General features: G+C 41.8%; 1 protein-coding gene and 1 long non-coding RNA gene across 7 annotated transcripts in view; one reads left to right on the forward strand and one right to left on the reverse strand.

Moving 5' to 3' along the window:
• Window positions 1-21,949, forward strand: part of sowah (ankyrin repeat domain family member sosondowah) — a 129,987-nt gene that overhangs the window by 75,878 nt on the left and 32,160 nt on the right. For 4 of the 6 annotated variants that reach the window (XR_015293660.1, XM_086913240.1, XM_086913247.1 and 1 more), the window contains one exon: window positions 2,329-2,340. The exons of 1 other annotated variant lie outside the window; for it this stretch is intronic. Coding sequence is in view for 4 of the 5 variants with exons in the window: in XM_086913240.1 (XP_086769366.1) it covers window positions 2,329-2,340 (12 nt within the window). In the remaining variant the exon portion in view is untranslated. Of the gene's footprint in view, window positions 1-2,328; window positions 2,341-16,943; window positions 17,225-21,949 lie in introns of those variants that run through there. One more of the 6 variants, XM_086913250.1, reaches the window with a different exon arrangement.
• Window positions 10,318-12,304, reverse strand: LOC116415605 (uncharacterized). Its single transcript, XR_015293675.1, has 5 exons — window positions 12,111-12,304; window positions 11,936-12,037; window positions 11,400-11,648; window positions 11,089-11,324; window positions 10,318-11,005 (listed from the first exon to the last, which is right to left on the reverse strand). It is a non-coding gene; the product is annotated as an uncharacterized LOC116415605 (long non-coding RNA).

Below are 21,949 nucleotides of genomic sequence, written 5' to 3' on the forward strand. Positions count from 1 at the left end.
AGTTTGTAACGAGAAACAACATGATCGAAAACATAATCGATTATGGTAAACGCAACAATTCCAAGCTGCTTGTTTTAAAATTCTAAAAAACAATTCTAAAAGGCCAATTCAAAAACCATTTCCAAAACTTTCTCCTCCACCAAACCAAACCACCAGCCCCACAACGCGAATCCATGGTCCATCGACCTCTCTCTCCCTCTCTCCTTCCCTCTTTCTCCCCCCCCCCCCTTTACACCATCAATTACCAGAACGGTTTACAACAAATTTCGCCGTAATTATTTCCCAAATACCAGTGTCCCCATAAAATCCTCCGTGTATCCTCTCCCCTAGGGAACACGCGGTTATCCTCCTCCTCCCGCCCCCCCTCCCCCTTCTTTCTTAATAATTTATCAAAGGGGGGGGACACCAGCACCACTTTTTTCGTGCTGCCACCTCGACTCGAGATTCGATCGTATCCTTGGCGCGAGCTTCGTATATACACGCGCGCACACACACACACACACACATATATATATATAAATCTGTTCTGGGAATCGCGATCATCCCCCTTCCTTCCCCCCTCTTTCGTAGAATAGACGGTCGAAGGAGAGAGAGAGAGAGAGAGAGAGAAAAAAAAAATCTGGAAATAATAATTCGAGAGAGGAGGGAGATCGCGATTCGCGCGATTACGTATTATGCTAAACACGCGAGAATGGGTTTTTAAATGGGACATCTACGTTTATGGGGGGCCCCGTGATTTTCGAATGGCAAACGGGGAGGGGGGGGGGGAGGAGGGGAGAGGAGTCGCGTAAGCAGCCGGCGAATTAAACGCAATTTTCGTCCATGCGAGGTATGCATAACAAATTGTCGGGGGAGGGGGAGGGGGAGGGAGGTTTGAACGTCTTTATACTTCGAAACTTGGCGCGATTACTCGGGGCAGAGTTTCTCAATCGATTTTTTTCCCGCGTGGGACGACGTTGTTGTCGCATCTATGACGATAGTTTTTTTTTTTTTTTTTTTTTTTTTTTTTTAAGAAGATCAACGAGGATCTTCGACGAAGTTTTTAAATTTTATCCCCCTTCCCTAAGCGATCTTATTTACGTAGGATTGATTGATCGTAGTCGTCGAATTATGAATGGTTGTTTTCGAATTGATGCGTTGCCGAACGCCATCTACGACGTAGCTTCTTAGACGATCTCGTTTGTTAACCAAGCTTTTTGTAAATTTTGTTCCATCTGTGCAATCTTATTTAATAAGAAACAGCATGCAATTTTTGTTAAAAATCCTTTTTTCGTGTCGTTTTCGAACGGATGCGTTGACGAACGCCATCTACGACGTAGCTTCTTAGACGATCTCGTTTGTTAACCAAGATTTTTGTAAATTTTGTTCCATCTGAAATCTGTAATTCTTATCTAATAAGAATTCACACAGCATGCAATTTTTGTTAAAAATCCTTTTTTCGTGTCGTTTTCGAATGGATGCGTTGTCGAACGCCATCTACGATTTTTTAAAAGACTTCTCGTAACAAAATTTGTAACAAAATTCTTAAATTTTATCCTCCTTCCTCTATAATTCGCAATCTTATTTAACAAGGATTCGCAATTTTATTTACATAAACCTGATTAATCATAATCGTCGAATTAAGGATGGTTTTTCGATCGATCTTACGCCATTTAGCCATTGTAATTTTGAAAATTATAAGAGGGATACAATGAAATTCGATACTTTTGCACTTCAAATAATACAACGTCCGTTTCAACACCCTTATCCCTATGTTTTAGAAAATCCTACTTAACAAGGGTTGCAATTCGTACAAATTATGCGTTTCATGTGTGAATTTCCAATATCATATCCATCCTGCAAACACGAAATTCCATAATTTTATCCTTACCTTGGTGTCTCACTTTCGGAAGATCTTATTTAACAAAAGGATCGCAACTCGCAATGTTGCACCAAAAAACCTGATGAATTTGATGAAGCAAGCCTCGATAAATAAAATCGAGAATCGCATGAACGCAGGTTGAGAGCTGCTGATGCGATCACGTAGCAGCACGGGGGCAGAAAAGTGCGTGCTTCCGTCCCCCACGACGATTACAATCCAATTATTATTCCTGCATAAACTGCGCCTCCTCGTCTCGAAACGACTTCGCCAACGTCGTCGTTTCGACCGATCGTTTGTACTCGCTCGACCGGCCGATCGGTCGCGTTTCGACAAAGATAATAAAAGGAACGAGACGCGAAATTGAAAATTAAATCGTTCCTGAATTTTTTCGCCATCACATCGCACATGTTTTATCCTTACTTTTTCGCTTTTGTTTTTTTTTTTCATGTGCTGCCATCGTCATCCAGGACCCGACATCCGTGAGTAGTGGACACAATTTTATTCCCTGGAAAAAAGAATTGATCGAGAAATCGACATTGATAACTTTCTTACGAAAGTGAAAATTCCAACTCATTCGTTTGAACGGATTCCACGGTTAATAATAACGCAGAGGGAAAATGGTATCCGGTTTCTCCACACGTTCTTTAATCAAAGAAATAATAAACAAACATCTTACAAATACGTTACATTAACGTCCAATAAATCTAATTAAATCGAGCATCTTTTCACTTTTGTGGAGAAGATCGATGGAACCAGATAGGTGCCATTATCTCCGCTTTTTTTTTTCTTTTTTTTTTTTTTTACACCGCCATAAAATACCAATCCAACGAGGGGGAGAAAGCGGGGGGAGAGCTATCCATCCTCCCTTACGCACGGTAAAAGTAACGGAGCGAATGCGGGCGAAGCCAGAGTGCAGTTGGCGCGAGCGAACGGGTTTCTTTCCCGTGACGCCATGATCGATTCGCGCAGGCCCGAAAAAAAGTCTCGCGCGTATCGCGTTTCGTTCATTGCGAGAGCCGCGAGCAGCACACCTCGATCGCTTCGATCGGCTTGCAAAAAAGTTGTGCACGTCTCGGCCTCGAAAAATCACCGAGTTTCACGGTGAGGCGGTGGCCGCCTCGCTTCTTGCCTTCTCGCCTCTCTCTCTCTCTCTCTCGACCTCGATCCGAGGGAACGATGAATTTCTAATTAACACGTTTGTCGTAAGATAGAGCTAGCTGTGACGCGGCGTTTCCTCGCTTCTTCTGCCGTTCTCTCTCTTTTTTTCTTTTTATCGAGGGAGAGACGACGGTTGATTGAGTTCTCTCCTTTCGGGGATATCGAAGATATTGGCCGTTTCTTCTGCGGCGAGAGAGAGAATCGTTTTTATCGATGGATTTTTATACAATCGAGGCGAGAACGAGGCGAGAGGGAGATTTTTTTTAAAGCTTCCTTTCATCGTTTTTGAAATTTTTCACGGGAAATTGAATCTGCCGTAAAGAGGGCAGCACCGGCGCGAGTTTCGAGGACATCTTTGTAAAAAAAAAGAAATGTTTAAATTCTAGTTTGTAAATAAAAATCCGTGAAATCCGTTCGTTCGAAGCTTTGCCAGTTTCGTTGGAAGCTTTGTGATTGTGGAGGAGCATCTCTAATGTCTACTTTGTGTTCCATATCATGCCACGGTCATCTCCTCGACGCCATTACGATGCCATCATCTGCCATCTGGGGGCCGGAAATCGAAATTCAGGGTGTAAGTAGCATTCAAAATTTCGAGATATTCCGCTCTCGTTCGTTCAGGCGCGCGAACATACAGGGTGGAGAAATTATTTAGAACGATTATTTTTTTTTAATCTCTTTTGGATAAAAGTTGATTCAATTCAATTTTCGTGGAAATGACGTTTAATTCCTATGATTGATCCGCTCGAAATTCTCTTGATTGAAACGATACGAAAAGAAAATTGGTCTTTCTTGCATGGGCAGATAAGTATAACAAAAAAAAAGAAAAAGAAAAAAATGGAATAATTGGAAAGGAAATGAGAAAATTAGCGTTGCAATTTCTATGAAAATATTAAACGTGCGAAGAAGACTCGCCTTATATGGACAGATTAATATCGCTAATCGCGAGTGATTGCGTGCTCCACCCTGTATTCACCGCCTATCGAGCGGGAGAACGTATGAGCAAACAAAACCTCGGCAAAAAAAGGAGCGTTTACATAGAGCATGGAATCAATGATTTTCGAAACAGTCAAATATGTTGCTCGTGGTTACGATCGCGTGAACACAAACAGTTATTCTAACGTAACTAGCTAGATTTCTGAGTAGAGTCATCTTGGTGATTCTGTTAATCTTAAAATTTTTAATCTAATAAGACTGTTAGATAAAATGGAAACGCGAGTACCGCTCTATTTTCTGTATTCACTAGATGTTACTAGATTTTAAGAACGCTTCCAATTATCTAAGTTTTTAATCTAACAAGCCTGTTAGATAAAATGGAAATGTGAACACTTTATTTTCTACATTCGTTAGATTAGTTGCTATTTTAAGGAGTGGTTCTAATAATCCAAATTGTTAATTTAATAAGTTTGTTAGTTAAAATGGAAACGCGAGTAACACTCTATCTTCTCTATTCACTAGAATGTTACTAGCTCGGGTTCGTGGGTACGCTACCACCCAAAGGACTCACGAAAGCAGGTCTGAGAGCGGCACGAATCCAGCTCCCAGAACCTTTTCGTCGTCCCCCCTGCGAGAATTTTTCCTATTTATGATCGAATGATAATTACAAATTTTTCACGATATTTCCCTCTTTTTTGGCGCACGTGGTCAGACATAATAATTTTCAAATTTTACCAAAGACCACATTGCCCAAGATACAGTAATAATAACAACACCCAATTTCAGATCGGGCATTAATCGTGAAAAAGTCGCTTAAACTGATGTAATCTCTAGATTATCAAAGTTCACATTGTTCTATTAACTTCAAACTTATCAAATTTCGAAGACGAAAAATCCAATAGTTTTCATCCTCGTCACCCTACCCTATGCCTCGATAAATCAGCCGATTCCAAGCTCTGAAAATCGCGATCAATCGCGACAATAACATCATACGCGGCGCAAAACACGTTGGATCGTTATCGTGCGTTTGTTTCCCGCTGCGAGGCCGGGCCCCTTGCACAGCTGTTCTTGTCAGTGTCCCGATGCGTCACGATAAATCCAGCGGGCCTCCTTTTTCGTGAAAGGGATCCGCGAGAGGAGGCGGCCCTCGATCTCGATCGGGCACGCGTGTGATCGGGGAACGACGATGGTTAGGTCTCAATTAAATCGGCGGATCGAGGGACGAATATCGTCCGTTATGATTCGTATTTGGACGTTTCGCGTTTGGGATTTCGAGAAACGTCCATTTTCACGCGTCCATTTCTGAATCAAGCTTTTGGAAATTACTGTTAGTTTCATTTCAGTCGAGAAATTTTGACGAGAGTCTTTTGGGTTAGGTTTGTATTGAGCGTCTTTATTGACTTATTGCGATTTTTTGTCTTTGGTTAAAAACGTTTATTCGATTAGGTTTTTTTTTGTATGTGTATTGGAGATTATCTATTTGTGTAATAAATTATGTTTTTTGGAAATTATTGTTGGTTCCATTTTGAGTTAGGTTTGTATTAAGCGGCAGATCTTTAACGAGGCATCCAGTTGAAATATTATTGTGATTTGTGATTTGTCTTTCGAGAAACGTCCATTCGATCGATTTAGGTTTTTCTACATATGCATTCTGTCAAGATTTTGATAAGAGTCTCTCAAGAGTTAGTTTAGGTTATTAAACGGCAGATCTTTAACAAGACATCGAGAGAATATTATAATTTGGAGATTATTATTTCGATCGTTTATTCCCCAAATAATTCGATTTGATCAAATTCTCATCTTTACTCTTTTATACGTATCCTAATATTTAGAACCGCTTTTTGTTAGATTAACGAAGCCATTCGCCATTTTTATCCCAATAGAGTGAATTTATACGGAGATTATATCTGTACAAATTATCGAGATAAAATGAAAAAAAAAAAAAAAAGGAAAGAAAAGAAAAAGGAAGAGAGAGAAGAAAAAATAGTCCGCGATAAGCGGTTTCACGCATATCCATTAGAGCTGAAATTCTGGCGGGGCCCCGAAGGCCACGAATACGAAATGACGGGACGGATATCTGACGTCTCTATAGCAGTAAAACGGCGGGCATGCGTGGCCCGGCGGGGGTCCGGAGACGTCGTCGGAGACATCGGGCACCGCGGGCGGCCATTGTCTCAAGGGAGTCCCAAGGGCGAGAGGGCGAGGCAGGGAAGGGCCCAACCCCGGCTGACACGCACGAGGGGGTCGCCAGCGCCCCGTCGGGCCCCCAAACCAAATTAATAACAACCGAATTTCGAGCTATTCCTATTTTCGAGCTTGGAAGCCAACCAAAAATACCAAATTCGAGATAATTATATTTCGAAGTAGATGGCTAGATTTCGAATCGAACCTTTTCTGGTGTGCTCGTTAAAATTGTAAATAAAAACGAGATACAGAAAATGTTAAAGGAACATTGAAAGAAACGTTAAAATATTAATCTCAATTTCGATATTAAATTCAAATCGAATACGATCCGTGAACGATCGCGTTGCTCGAAATAATATTTATTAACCCAGACCCTCCCTCCCCTTCCCCTCCCCTCCTTTGACCGGTCCACGCAGAGAAACCGATGTCACACCCACGCAACTCCTCGTCCCGAAAACGAATGTTATATCCTCGGCTGACTTACGGCGCCGATAAACGATATTTACGGCGTAAATCGTTAATTAAAATATATCGCCGCGAAAACCGCGGAGAACGCGTGTCCAAAGGAGATGTTAATGAGCCTGGCCCCAACCTTCTCCCCCTGCCCCCTCGTCCTTTCCTTTTATTCGTACGAGAGACGTACGAGGGATCCGAAAGGGATGATAACGCGAAGGCGCGAAGATCGTGGACGCGGTTGATCGATCCCTCGTCAATTTCATCGATCTTTTTCGTCCAGTTGTTGAATCGTGGCCGAGTTTTTTTTTTTTTTTTTTTTTTTATACTTTTCAAAAGTTTCCATACAATATGGAATGACGCATCTTTAAAAGATCGATTCTAGATCGATTATTATTATTTATGAGAATAAGAAAGAAATCTAACCTATCCTTGCAACCAATCGATCGAAGAGAAATACTTTTAATCGTATAATCGTATTTTCGAAAGAGATTGAAAAGAAACTTACTTAGGGTTGAACGTACTCTTCGCGTGAAAGAAAGTGGACTTCGTAATTAAAATCGTAGAAACGAAAATTACTTAGCGTTTCCATTTTTTCCTCTTCCCTCCCCCTCCTCCCCACCCTCCTCCTTTTTTTTTCTCCCCTAGCTTCCGAACGAAACACCGTTAGCAATAAATCACACACTTTTTTTTTGTTCCACGGAACCGTAAAGCACGGTGTACCGAGTGCACGTGGCTAATTAGAACCATAATCCTAAAGCATAAATCGGTGTTGACACTCGGTGAATTTATTTAGAGCTGGATACATCTTGGCCCGTGGTTATAATCGCGTGTTCGAAGGATCCGCTCGACTTGGCTCTTCCGTTTCGTGCGCGCGATGCGTGCGAAGATATAACGCCGGAATAAACTATATATATATATATACACACATTGTAGCCTATTGGATACCCGATTACGTCGCCTCGTGAATTTTTGATCAATGTCGGCTTATCAAACGGCTTATTCCTCCCTAATTAAGTCTTCTCGTTATTAAATTAACGATTCCTCCGAGAATGGAACGGAATGGAAGATCGTGAGATTCCACCGGGGGGGAACGAGTTTAGAGATTAATTGGAAACTTGGGGGAGGGGGGAGAGAGAAAAAAAAAATTGAACGAATGAAAATTAAGACGTTCGTTATCCACGACAGTGGAAACCGTGAAATCATTAACGATTCTAAACGATTTTTTATATTTTAACAACTTTATTAAGCTATCGTGTATAATGGTATTTATTATTCCAAGGGAATACAAAATCGAATTTTATTAAAGTTGATAAAGTCACGTGGCGCTAGTGTCGCGTTACTATTCGCGTCGCCGTAGAGAAGCGAATACGAATTAATTAATTAATTAATTAATTAATTGCACGAGGATTGATCGAAGGGAGAAACGTGTTTTTTCGAAGGATTCATCGAAAAATTCGTGGTAACGCGATACGCGATGGCGGAAAAATTGCGGCCCTCGGCTAGGCACGCCCGCTGTTTTACGAGCTGCGGGTTCACCACGCCGGCCAATTACACCTTCCACGGTTAGGCGGTTCCTTCGTCTTAACGGGCAGTTAGTGCCAACATAAATGTCCCTGCTGCACGCTTTTAATTGCCAGCTTATAGCGCCGCTCGCGATACAGGCGGCGCGCGTTGGAAAAAAGGCAAGGCCGCGATCCGAGGCGTATATACGCGAGACCGGTGATTCTTGTTTTACAAATTGCTCGGAACACGACCGCGTCACGTGAAAAACTCGGCCTGTTTAACGAATAATCGCGTTATTTTTAATTTTGAACCGGTTCTCCCGATATTCGCATTGTGTTATTAGTAATCGTTATTTCGTACTATGGCTTGTTATTATTATTTTTTTCTCTTTTTTGTTATCACAATTGTCGATCGAAGATATTTAATTTCGAATATAGAATAATCATACGGAGAGCATTATCCATCGAAACGATTTTGATCGTCGATCGATCGAAAGATTTCTTTAAATACGCTTTACTTTCCACGCTTGTTACCTAATAACCTAACCTAACCTTTCGCGTGCCAAATTCACTATTTTTACTATTCTCTCGCACCGCTAGAGGGCACCACCTTCCCAATTCTCCTCGATCTTGTCTATCTCCAAAAACGTCTCCCTTCATCAATGGTAGAACGAATAGTTATTCGTTCATTCGAATGTTCACCCACCGAATGATCACTTTTACGAGTCTCGTATCCAACGCTGAAGATCCGGAAACGCGCGTCTCCCTCGACAATCCTCCAACATATCCTTCGCTAAACGAAGCAAACGAGTTCCGGTTAAGGAGCCAAACAGGCCGGCGGCCTTCTTTATCAACCGGGGAGATCCATAGTCGGATATCGTAATCGCGACGTCCCTAATTATGACGGGCCGGTTTCCGCGATGGACGATGGTTCGAGAAAAAGTCATGGGATCGTAGCATGGGCAAAAGTGGCTTACGGTCTCTATTTTATAACGCGATCGTTACGGTACCCCGGCCGCGAGCAAACCATTTCTCCCTCGCAGCTTCGATTAAAATGCCAGACGTCGCCGGGAGCGGGTGTGTAAGAGAGAGAGAGAACGAGATTCCCCTTGATACGCGATATTGTTACGCGTGTACACGTTGTAACTGTCCGGATCCGTGACGAAGTCACGCGATATGCATTATGCACGCACGTAAACGCGGCTGCGCCACCGTCAGACGTTTCCGCAATCACTCCCACGATGCACTGGCCGAGTGACGAGTACCGGTTTGTGAGAAAGGGAGACGTCGATGATTGTTTCGAGTCCTTCTTCCTTTTCTCTTTCGATATATACACGTATACGTGTTTCTTTTCTCTTATTTTTTTGAACACGGGATTCCGTCGATTCAAAATTCCGTAATTTTAATGCGTCTCGTTTAGTGCGATTTAGGTTAGGTTAACCTGTACTGTTAACCTGACGAGTATTGTTTTGTAAAAAAAATCCATTTCGATCTTTTTTTTTTTTTCCTTTTCTTCTTGCGTCTTTTAATTCTTTACACTGAAAAAAAAAAAAAAAAATTCGTAAAAGATAATGACAAAGTAAAAAGTAAGTAATGATACATATATCTGAATTAACTTTCACAGTCTCGTGAATTTCAGAAAAATAATTATCATTTCCACGAGTAATTGTAAATTCGATCGTAAACGCAAGAAAAAAGATATTTATGTAATGTATAAAGTTAAATTTCTCGCGTGTTCACGTAACGACGATGCAAATGCGTTAATGCAAAGGGTTAACGAAATAATTATAAACATCATTCGCGATAATTACCATCATCTCACCCTATTATTCTCTCGAAAAATTCCCCCGATTCCCCTTGATATTTACTTTCTGTATCGATATGATCGTAACCCGTTATTAAAAACAAAGATAATAAATAAAAAAAGAAAAAATATGCACATGTTTCTCGATCAGATTTCCAGAACAAACTTCCATACCCTTCATTCTCTTTCCTCACGCACACACCGCGCCGCGACATTTCTCGAACTAATTAACCGGACAGATGTCATTTATCCACTTCCCTTGTGAACGATTTATCATTAGATAAGATGGTCAAGGCATGTGCACGTGCACCGCAAGTATACAAAAACAATCGATGGTGTACAATGAAATTGTAATTAATAGTGCGCCTCTTGTTGTATAAACAACGTGTTTACATAACGTGCGATATTTGACGTGATAATTACTTATTTATTTATTTATTTTACTTAATTAGAAATACACTCGATCTTTAACGGGTCGAAACAAGATGATAATAATAAAGAGAAAATCATATTTGAGGTTAGGTTATTTCTCTAGGTTATGAGAATGAATATACACACTCGGGCTAATAAAAGGTATGGTAATATACGTTACACAATATATAGATCACGGCGCGAATGAGATTAATGGTTGAAAACGAGAGACGAGTATCAAAACAATGCAACGAAGAAGAGAAGATCGCATTTCATTTAATATAAACGAATAACCTGGTTACCAAAGGTTGCTCGTACAAATCTAACCAACTCTCTTTAACGATATTTTCTCGGTTCAGCCAGGTGTTGTGCTCCACAAAAGCGTGGAAAACGTCGCGGTGTCACGCTTCTCGAAACGGTGGCGAAGACCTCCAAAGCCGATATACTACACCGTGGTTCATTACAGCAGCTGCATTACTCGGTACATACGCGACGCGTCATTACTTTTATTAGCATAATGACAGGCGAACAACTCAATTTGCATGGAAAATCACATAGGTCCGTAACGAAGTTCGCCCGCGGATCCGTGATCGTCCTTCCACTCCGTCCTACGTGTAATAAAGCCTCTCCACAAGTCCTCTTCGTACACCGGCCCGATACACGTATCGACCAAGAGGTGGTGGGGTGTGTGTGTACCTTGAGAAACATTTGTTAAAGTAGCGAGAGGGTGCGAAAGAGAGAGAGAGAGAGAGAGAGAGACGTCGGTAAGGCAGACTCACTTCGTTGTTCGCGGGGCCCGGCTGCTATCTCCCTTCTCTCGGATGGATAATTCCGTATCATCATCGAAATTGCAGTCGATCGTCATCCGGCTGCTCGTCGTCGATCAGCGTCCTTCGCCTCGGAAAGTTGATTGAGAGTCGGCGGGGATCGTTTGCCACCGATCGATTCGTCCCATTCGATAATTGGCGTCGGTAATGAGGCCGTGGATTACTTGGTAATCTGTACGCGGCTTCTCCTACGAGAAAAAACGAGAATCGAGTCGTTAATAATATCGTTCTTCCGATTCGATGAACTTGATCTGGAAACGTGCCTCCCGATGTGTCAATTGGACGAGTCTCCTTGAACTTGTTTCCCAACCGAGGGATCAGACAGCGTTTAGACGTTGGCAAGACTGTCGGGGCACAAGTTGTCGTCCTTGTTGTATTAACATTCGACTTGAAGTTTTCGATGTTTATACGCGAATATATAATCGCACGGTTAGAGAGGTTATAACGTTTAAAAGTTTCGAAAAATATAATAGTTCCGTGAAATAACGACGCTCTATTCTTGATTGACTTCGCTGCAAATAAATAATGGTATCCTATCTAAATTGATTTATAATAATATATATATATATATATATATATATATATTAATATAATTCTTAATTTAAGTAAAAATTTCTTTGATTACCTGTAATTAATAAGTAAATAAATAATATGTAGAATTACGTATATTATTGCTATATAGAATAAGAATTTTATCATACTATAAAAAATACTTAGAAGCAAGTATATCACTGCTACGCAGAATAACCAATTGCATATCATACTGTAAAAACTTTAATTTTTTTCAGTAATATTTTACCATTTAACACTTGTTGTTATGTACATATCGTAACATATCGTTCTTCAGGTTATACGGATAGTTCTTTAATCATTTTTTCGATATTAAAAGAGGAAAAGAATCCTGTATCAAAACATAAAATTTTTCCCACGGTTAATAATGTAAAAAACATAATTATTATTCACCATAACCTCACCGCAATATCTCGTCGTTGTCATAATTTTTCGAAATCTTGTCAGACCCGAAACTTTTAAAACGACGAATCCACGAAAAACACGTTGTACGACACCATGTTTACACGACATTACCGAGAGTATTAACGCGAAAGAGGGCGCTAAACTTAAACCCGAAACACGAAGAGTGAATTGAGTTGCGCGCCCTCGTACGACCGCCTTCGGTGGTTGTCGATTTGCTTTATGAATCGATTCCTATCGCTAATAACAGAGATCGCACTTATCCGTCGATCGCCGGTTGATCACCTTGCGTGGCCAGGTCCGCGTGAATGGCTTTAGATTCCTAATTTCGTTGCCGTGCCTCATTAAAGCGGTGCAATCTCTGCCCCGATATCGATCTCGCGAAAAATTATGTAAATAGGGCGGCTACACCGGCCGACTAACGTAAAATATGCGGAAAGAATAAATTTTTCACGCGACGGATAATTGGGACGAGAAACTATGTAAGATAAACGAGCACGGCCACGCTTGCGCTATAAAAATTCTTTCGTAGTGTCGTGTTTTACTTTCTACCGATTTGTCTTTGTCTCGTTTAATTAAGAATTTCTTTTTTTTTTTTTTTTTTATTTTTCATATCGTGAAAATTCTTTTACAGTCCGATTACGCCCAACGTGCACTTTCTACCGATTTATCTTCGTCGTATGGATTTTAAACTTTTATAGGTTAGAATCTTGATATCGATCTAGATCACTTCTTCCGAATCAAAATCTTTTTATAATTCATTTTGTCCAAAATAAGACTTTTCCCCGAAATTTTCGAAAATTCACACACGGACTATCCAATTTTTTTTTTTTTTTTTTAAGCCAATCACTCACGGCACTTTCACGACGACCAGAGATCCGCGGCCTCTGATTCGAGCACGCTCACGATACGTATCTCCTCGCGAAATATTATGTAAATAGAGGCGCGCGTTAAACGGGGCACGATCTAGAAAAGAGGACCCGAGGGACGGTGCACGTATCCGCGAGACCGGATGCCGGTTGAATAAAAAGCGCATAAAGTAACATTTAGCGCACGCTTAAACGAAATTGCTGTAATCGTACGGTGGCGTGGCGGTCGAGGTACTGCGCGAGAGGAAGAGGCTTTGCGTAGCGAGGAGGGAGAGGTTTCAGGAGGGTGGATGCAGTGTATTAACATACCGATTTACATAATTCGAGTAATTATGAAGGGAAATATACACAATTTAATATAATGGTGGATGTTTAGGGGCCAACGCCATATCTGCCACGAGAGATCTCGCGCAACTGGACCCTCTGGTGCTGCCCTCTATCCATTCGTGTACCATTGTATACGCGATATCCGGGCATTTGTTTATTTTTTTTAACAACAGGTTTAATTTGGAATTTATGCGCACAAGAATTTGCGTATAGCCGAGGTATATATTTTATATACCAATTTGGAAAATGAACTAACTACTTAATTATCCGATGTCTGTCTCCTCGCGTATTCTATTGTCACACAGGTATATGTATTTATTTCAGAATTTATGTATAGAAAAATTAGTTTGGAAAAGAGAATTTTTTTTATCGTTTAAATAATAAGATCGGCTCGATTAATGTATTTGATTTTAATTGAGCTTAATTATTGGCCGTTAAATTTTAATCTCATTCTCTCTTAACGTCCATCTAAAAATTTATTCACCTTTTATTTTTATTTATTACGATCTGAATAATATTACTTGATATGTAAAATATATGTTAAAATATGAGATTACAATGTATTTTTACACTTTGATAAAACTTAAATACCATTATTAAAAATCGAGCAGAGGATAAACGGCAGTGTATCGTGCCTATGCATATGCATGGACGAGTGCACGAGGCAATTCTCGACCAAGATACCGATGAACGATCCAGCTGTGGATAGTCGTTGTGTCACGTCTTATAAATTCCATCATCGGTGGGAATAGACGAGACAGTTTGGCTGAAGGAGAAAGATAGTTGCTAGTGGATCGTGTGTAGGAAGTTAGATGTCGATACGGATTCTCGTTCACATACCTTTCACATTCATTCATTTCTTCTGGTGTGGAGATACGATCGATTTTTCGATTCTTCGAGCTCTCCAATCTGCCAAGTTTTATTAATTGAACTTTTCGTTTTTCCAAGATGCGTAATCTTGTGTCGTGCTATACAATTTTATACACAACGAAATCTATCTCTATTATTTTTAAAACAACTAAGAAGAGTATAAGGAGATAAAATTTTTTCGACGACGATGCAGGACGATGCGAAATGGAAAGAGGTTAGGTACGCAACGATTCTGTCCCAAAGGGGAGGTGAATAAAATATGGGAAGGAAATCCGGATTTCTCGTACGAAAACATTAAAATTAAAATAACCTGAAATTGAGGATAGTAGTCCATCAATGTCTGGCAGGTAGCGAAGGGAGGCGCGAAAATGCCTCGTCATTAACCAGGAACAGGCCACTTTTCGGGGAAGGTAAGGTGGGTCGAAAAGGGGCAATTTGCTCGCCGTGTACGAAACTGCTCCTAAACACCTTGAAACCTTAAACGTTTTCTCGCTCTGTAGACCTACTCGTTAAACGTTCTTACCGATTCCACGTCCGGACACCGACTCGGTCATTTCTCTTCCCTTTCCAATGCGAAATTTGAATATTTCTTTTTTTTTTTTTTTTTTCTTAACGGTGTTTGGAAACGCACGGTTTCGAGATCGAATTACAGATCACAGGATTTACGGATCTATCTCTGTTTTAGAAATTAATTCTCTTCCTAACCTAAAAATCCAAACCTAAGTAATTTTCCACTTTTAACTCTCTAATTCGTCGATATCAAAGTTTTCTGGTTATAAAATGTAAAAATTCTGGAATTTCCATATTTTCCCCAAAAGATTTGAAGCTTGACAAAACTCCTTCGAGTGGATCGATATTTTTAATCTCTCTCTCTCTCTACGTGTACGTTGAAAATTGATCAAGCCCCGGTAAAACTCCGGTTAATTTTTCCTGGTCAAATTGAATTGAAACCCTCCTCCATCTCGCGCACGAAAACTTTCCTCGTCGAATCGTGGCAGGCGAAAGTGCATGGGAACCCCACGCGAGGCACTAACGAGATAGTCGGTGTTTATCGGCCGACCCGTGGTCCAGGCCACGTTTATACGCCGGTCTCACTCCAATTAGCGCTACAGCCGGGGCTAATTGCTCGATATAAATCGCCGCGAGTTAAAAAAGCCGGCCGAATAATTAGACGGAAGGAAGGGCGGCCGCAGGTGCGCGTCTCCTTCGAGGAGATGCTCGGGCGCATTACCAGCTGGTAGCAGCTCGAGAGTTCGGAGGAGACGCGTCACGTGATGCGCGCGCATAATGAGAGGAGAGGCAGGGCTGCCAACTTGCTCTCGGTCAATCTTCGCGTGGAGATTTTTAATTATTAATTATCGATGCTTGGTAAAATTAATGCTTGGGGTTAGTGAGAGTTAATTTAAGGGAGAGAATTAAGTAAGTTTGGAAAAAATGAGATAGCTGTGTATGGAGAAGAATAGAAAAAATTGATTGCAACGAATATGTTTGAAAATATGCAAAAGAGTCGAGTCGAAAATTGGAGAGGTGGCAGTGTTGGGGAGAAGCCCAAGTTCGTCGTCCCCTTTCCTCCGGCATGTGTGTGCATACGACGAACCGATTACACCGTTTCATGCTAATAGAGCCTATTAGAGGGGTCCGCTGTTCGCATGACAATCCACGAGTCGTGTAATCTAAATGTCAATCTCGATAGAGAAAGGTCGTTATCACGACTTTTCCATCGATCGTGTAACTCGGAACTCGGTGAACGGGATACTTTCGATCGAGATCGAGATCGAGCGACTTTGTTTTCGATGTAATTTTGCCCGGATAAATATCGACTTCCTTCGAATTAATCGTCTTTCCTCGCAATTGTTCCAATACAACTTTACGACTTCTCTTTCTTTTTCTTCTTCTTCTTCTTCTCGATTGTATTTCAACAAAAGAATCTCTTTCCCCTTCTTTTAATTACTTCTCACGATCGACAAAAAAAAATTCTTCGTATTATCGTATTAACGAGGTGAAATTTCGAATGAAAAAATTCGATATGAACGAAAAAAATCATGGATCATTCGAAACGATCGATCTCGAGATTGCCGACAATTATAAAACTGCTGTCGAGAGTCACCGCCACCGCGAACACGTGTCTGCCCGCTACGCCAACCCCCGACGGTTTCCTCGACGTGGCACACGCACGTACGCACCCGTGCAAACGCTCGCGTACACGCCTCGCAACTTCTGAATAATTTGACATGTTGTCGTACACGTTATTATTCAGATAGACGTCGAGATATAACCGCCTCCTTCAAATCCAGTTCTCTCCTCGAGAACTTCGTTCGAGAGAGCTCGAGTTAAATCCCCTCCTCTCTCTCTCTCTCTCTCTACGAGAGTAAATCGAAATAGTCCATTTTCAGTCTTTTCGATCTTGAAAAAAATATAATACAATTACTACTGGAATAAGTGATCAAAATCTTGAGCGCATAAAGATTAATATGGAGAAGGATACGATCTTGGACAAGAAAATGATAACTGGGTCCCTTTCTCTCGAGCGACAATTAAATCACGGGTACCGTTTGATCGTGACGGATCGAGGCTTCCCTACTTTGCCTTGGAAATTCCCTCCCCAACGTTTTCCACGCGAGTTCGTGCCGAATAGCCGCACACTACCCATGCTCGCGGCAAAAAGCGACGTTAATAGCACAGCTCGTATCGTATCCGTGTGTACGACGTAATCCTCGATTGCCGCCTGTCAACGTTTCGTCCGCCCCTGCACCTCCGATTATTACATACTCTCGTGCCGCGCCAATGAGCCCCTTTTAACTCGTCGGCTAACGACACTGTGGACGCGCAGCAGTCGATCGTTTTATTCGAGTTGAATGTCTCTTTTATATGTAAGTAGGGACTCGATGTCCCTTGATGATGATTGCCTGTTAATTTCGTTGGTCTTTTTTTTCTCTCTCTCTCTGTTTCATGTTACGACGATGCACACGCCCTCTCTTGTGGACGGACGGCCGGACGGATGGATGGATGGATGGCTACTTCACGTGCCCGCTGCTCGATCGCCGCAGTATGTGAGTAATCGATGTTTTCGTTGATGCTTTGCTTCTTTTTTTTTTCTTTTGAGGGGGAATATTTTGGTAGAATTTTTTTGAGAATCGAATAATAATTAGTTGATTCGGCAAACGAATCAGGATTAGACGGATGCCTTGTCTGAGGATTGAAAATCTTCAAGATGGCGAGAGTAAAAGAAACGCTATCCGTACGCCATCTTTATCGAGTTGCGTAATTGACGAGTTTCGTGTCGAAACGAGCACATCTATAAATGTAATAATATACGTGTAATATAAATTCCAGGTATTCGGTATTTCGTTGATGTCGATTAAGATCGGCCGATAAGATGAAAACATCCAGTTACTTAATTCTTTTCGCGAGAGATCATCATTTACACACGCCCCTTAACATTACACTCGACGATCCCTGCTTATCTAACCTGGCTCTAATGATCTCTGTCTATCCACGGTTAATATTTTCCTCGACTTTCCCGTCGGTCACGTCGGTTCAAGCGGCTAAAGTTACGTCGCGTGTACGTACACTACCTGCCAAAAGTTTCGATTGTCGTGTCAACAAGTTTCTAATAAATTCGACGAATTTGCAACAGTAGTATTAATTTATTATTCGATGTAACTGCTGATTATTAGAAAAATATATAAATTTTAATATCCTCAATCTCGAAGATTATTCGATCGGGTGTTTTTGTAAATTCGAGGGAACGATCGTAAAATACCAAAATTCGAGCAATTTTCTCGAAATGATCCAATTACCAGTGGATCGAGGCCTATTCGACTTTACCGACGGTACATAAACGATTCTACGAGGTTGGATCTCGCTTCCAAGTTCGGGGTCCGATTTCCCGCGGAGAGCACGCAGTTCCGTTTTTGCACGAATGGGCGGGGGGGAGGAAGAGGGGGGAAGAGGAACGGTAGGTTAGCTCGGTAGGTTTCAATTACGCGGCCGTGTCGGCCTGTCTGATGTTGCTGCCGCCCTCATTATGTGGAATATGAGCTCGTGCTGGCTGTTCCCTCCCGTCCAGAGCTGGTCGTCGATCGATCCATCCTGTACATCTATGAATCGACGAAAATTGTTGTTGCTCGAATCGTCATTATCCACCGGAAACGTCGAATTAATTAATACTCTTCACAGAGATGGAGATAATCGAGGGAGGAGGAATCGAGGTTAATTTCGAACGATTTTTATTTGATAATTTTGTTTTATCCGGTCCGGTTGCATACGTACAGGCGTCTTTAAATAGTAATTCCAATATTGGTGGAGAATTAGAATTAGGTTGGCTGCACTGTTCGTGCTAGGAAACTATTTAAAAGATGACGAGGCTCGGGAAAATATTTACTCTCGTTTTTTTTTTTTTTTTTTATCAAATAAGATTAAAGTCGATTCTATGTAGTAGCACATATTCATTTTATTTTCATCGAACGCGACACCATTCGCGTTTCTACATACTACTGTCGCCTTACAGTGTCAACGTCTCATTATAGCAATCACGATGCCGCTCCCTACTCTCGTATTACACCTCCCTCCTTAATTTTCGTACTCTTAAATTATACTTTTATCATGACTTAATCAAAGGTCGGTCGTGTCTCTCGTTCCCTTTTCTTTTCCAATTTTTTTCCTCGTTCGTCAGTATTCACAAAAAAAAGAAAAGAAAAAAAAAAAAAGATATCAGTAAACACAACCTCGTTACGAACAAGTAAATAACATCGTATTTAACGAACGTCACGAAGGCAATCTCCGAAGAAATACCGAGAAATTCGACGGAAAAAAAAAAAAAAAAAAGAAATGTAATTAAACGAAGCTGTCGACGAGTCCATCTCGCCAAACGGGGACCAACCGAGAAATGATTATACGTTTCGACATCGAACGTGACGCCTGTTTAAAGCCTGTTTCACTCGATACCATTAATCCCATACATTATTGACATTTTCTCGACTCGAAATCACACTTTTCACGTACTCGTTTTTCTTTTCATCCTCGACAACAGGGTGCAAAAAATAACACACGCGTCTGACGACGAAAAATTTCAAATTGTAAAACAAATACGTATCCTCATCCTATACGAAAGAAACGCAACTTATTTACCGACAGAGCGTGGAAAGGTGCGAAAGAGGCTTTAACCCGCCAGGAGCGTATCTTCGTGTTGCTCGATCTCGAATCTCTCTCTCTCTCTCTCTCTACGCGCGGCTACTAATAACGGAGCAAACGAGCGGACTTGTTCCACGGTACTTAACTTCGCGGGACATTTCCTGGTAGCCGGTTCGTACACCGAAGTTCGTGTATCGTCGCGCGTAACCTGTCATTATCAGGGATATTGCTTGTATAGCGACACGCATGCATTTTGGAAACGGGTCCTCTCTCTCTCTCTCTCTCTCTCTCTCTCGTCTGTACGTGATTTATTCGTTTCGAACGTTTCGCTCGCGTGGCTGATCACCACCACGATTCCTCCTACAAATCTGCGGGATTAAACTTCGCAATTGGGAAGAACGAGGACGTCTAAGGACGAAAAATATTTTTGGTTATACGTTGATTCACAAATATATTAAATTATATATTAAAATTCTGAATTAGCAGAGTAAAATCTTAAATCTTAAATTCTAATCATTTCGATGATCGTGCGATACTTCACGTTATGCAACCACAATATTTCCTTTAAAATAAAACAATTCGTTCGGGGGAGAGGAATAAATCGACGAGCAAATTTCCACGCTCCGACCACCGATTCACCGCCAATCGTGGGTGGCCGTAGTGCAGGTGTATTCGTTCGATGTGTATATATATATAAAACAGGAGAGTGGGAGGGTGAGGCAAAAACGATCGAAACCGCAGAATATCCAAGCCGAATAGTTTCGAGGCAACAACGCTGCGCGTTAAATACCGAGCCATTTACCGTTTCACTTTATCGCCGTTAAAACGTTCCGTTGCGCGAGAATGGATACAAACTTTGCGATTCTGGGCTGGAATTCGAAGGGAAGAGTAATAATAAAGAAATTAAATTCGGTAAATTCAGTTCGGGAGGAATAACAATCGAGAGAAGGGGAAAAAGAGCAAATAAGAGGCAAAATAATAGGAGGACAAACTGAAAACTTCAAGCAAAAGACAAAGAGAAGAAGGGTCGAGAGGACTCGACTTGAACGACGTAAAGAAGCTAAATTCAAGCGGAGAAGAGAAAGAAAGAAAGCAACATCCAGTATCGAGAAGAGGGGTCACGGTGGAACAATTATGGCCGATAAAGTAGGCGGTGGTGGTACCGACCGAAGAACAGAAAGAGAGAGGATGCACAGGCGTGCCAACGCGAGCGACGGAAACAACTATAGGACAGGAACTATAGGAGGGAGTGGGACAGCATGGGGCACCATGGACCGCGTATTCTGCGGCCTGTGGCGGTGGTGGTCGGGGCTTGGGGTTAATACGGTGGCCGGTGATGCACGACCGACGCAGAGCTGCGGCCGAAGCGGGTTACCGCACGCCAGCTGTCCAACGCTCGAGCTGCCCGCAAAAATCTGTACCTGACCCTCCCTCCTCCTGCCCACTCCTCCTATCACTCTCTCTCTCTCTCTCTCCCGGCCAACGCCTGCGCGGATTTCGCGTGTGCACGCGCGAATACACCTTGTTTTTTCTTCTTTTTTCCTTTCTTTGTTTCTTTCCTTTTTTTTCTTGTTATTCGACCATGAGGTGGCTCGATCAAGGATGGACGGAAACAAGGAAATAGGAGGAGAGATTAAGCGCGCGGGGATTTTAATTTTAATTTTACTTGTGAATGTGAATTGGAGGCTGGTTTCCTGCTTCGAAGTTATTTTTCTTTTCACGCGATTGGTTTTTTTTTTTTTTTTCTTTTGGTGAATCGTGGAAAACAAGTCTCGTACTATGTTTTTTCTTTTTTACAAATCGTTCGTTTCGCAAACATGTATGTATACTTTTCACGCTCGAGCTCGATAAATTTTCGTCTCCTAAGTAAAAGTAGCCTGTCGAAAAGAAGACGCGAACGTTTCTCACCACGCTCTGTGCTATTATCCCTCTCCTTCTCCCCCCCTCCCCAACTCTCCTCGCGCGCGGGTGACAAGCGGCGGGCAGGCGGTTGAAATTGTGATTTCACGCACGTCTGCACGGCAGCAAGGTAATTGCGTTTAAATGCGGCACGATTGTTGCGTATGCGAGTGGCGCGCCCACCTGTGACCAGCGTCTAAAGAATAATAGAATTCGACGAGTGTGTAACGTCTCGATCGCGCCTTCGTCATCGGCCTCGTCATCTCGCTGCCCGACGACATCGTGTGGCGGCCGACTACCAATCGACCGTCGTCGTCGTCGTCGTCGTGATTCACAAAGTCTCTCTCTCTTTTTTCTACGTATCCTCTTCGAGAGTTTAAACGTAGACAGCGTCGTCGATTTCCTGGAGTTTTTCGAGAGAGAGAAAGGGAGGGGCTCTCGGTGCCCGCACTTCCCCAATGCTTGGGGCCCGATGGATCGGGAATCTTAACGACCGATGGCGACCTCCCACGAGCTTTTTCGAAACGGTGGGAAATTTTGTGCTCTTGATATTTTTGAAGTTAGTGGTTGGAAATTAAGAAAGATGGACAAGTTTAAAGTTGGATAATTATAAACGATAAGATCGTTTCTGGTATTTCGATAGGCAGTCGGGATAATTGGAATTAAAAGGTTGGCAAAAATGGCGGATTTTTCAGCGTAAGTTTAGGGTAATTCAATCAATATTGATACTTGTTTTCCTCGAG

This window comes from Apis florea, unplaced genomic scaffold (assembly GCF_048593485.1).
Source record: "Apis florea isolate Af1SG1 unplaced genomic scaffold, ASM4859348v1 contig_1914_pilon, whole genome shotgun sequence".
Taxonomy (NCBI): domain Eukaryota; kingdom Metazoa; phylum Arthropoda; class Insecta; order Hymenoptera; family Apidae; genus Apis; species Apis florea.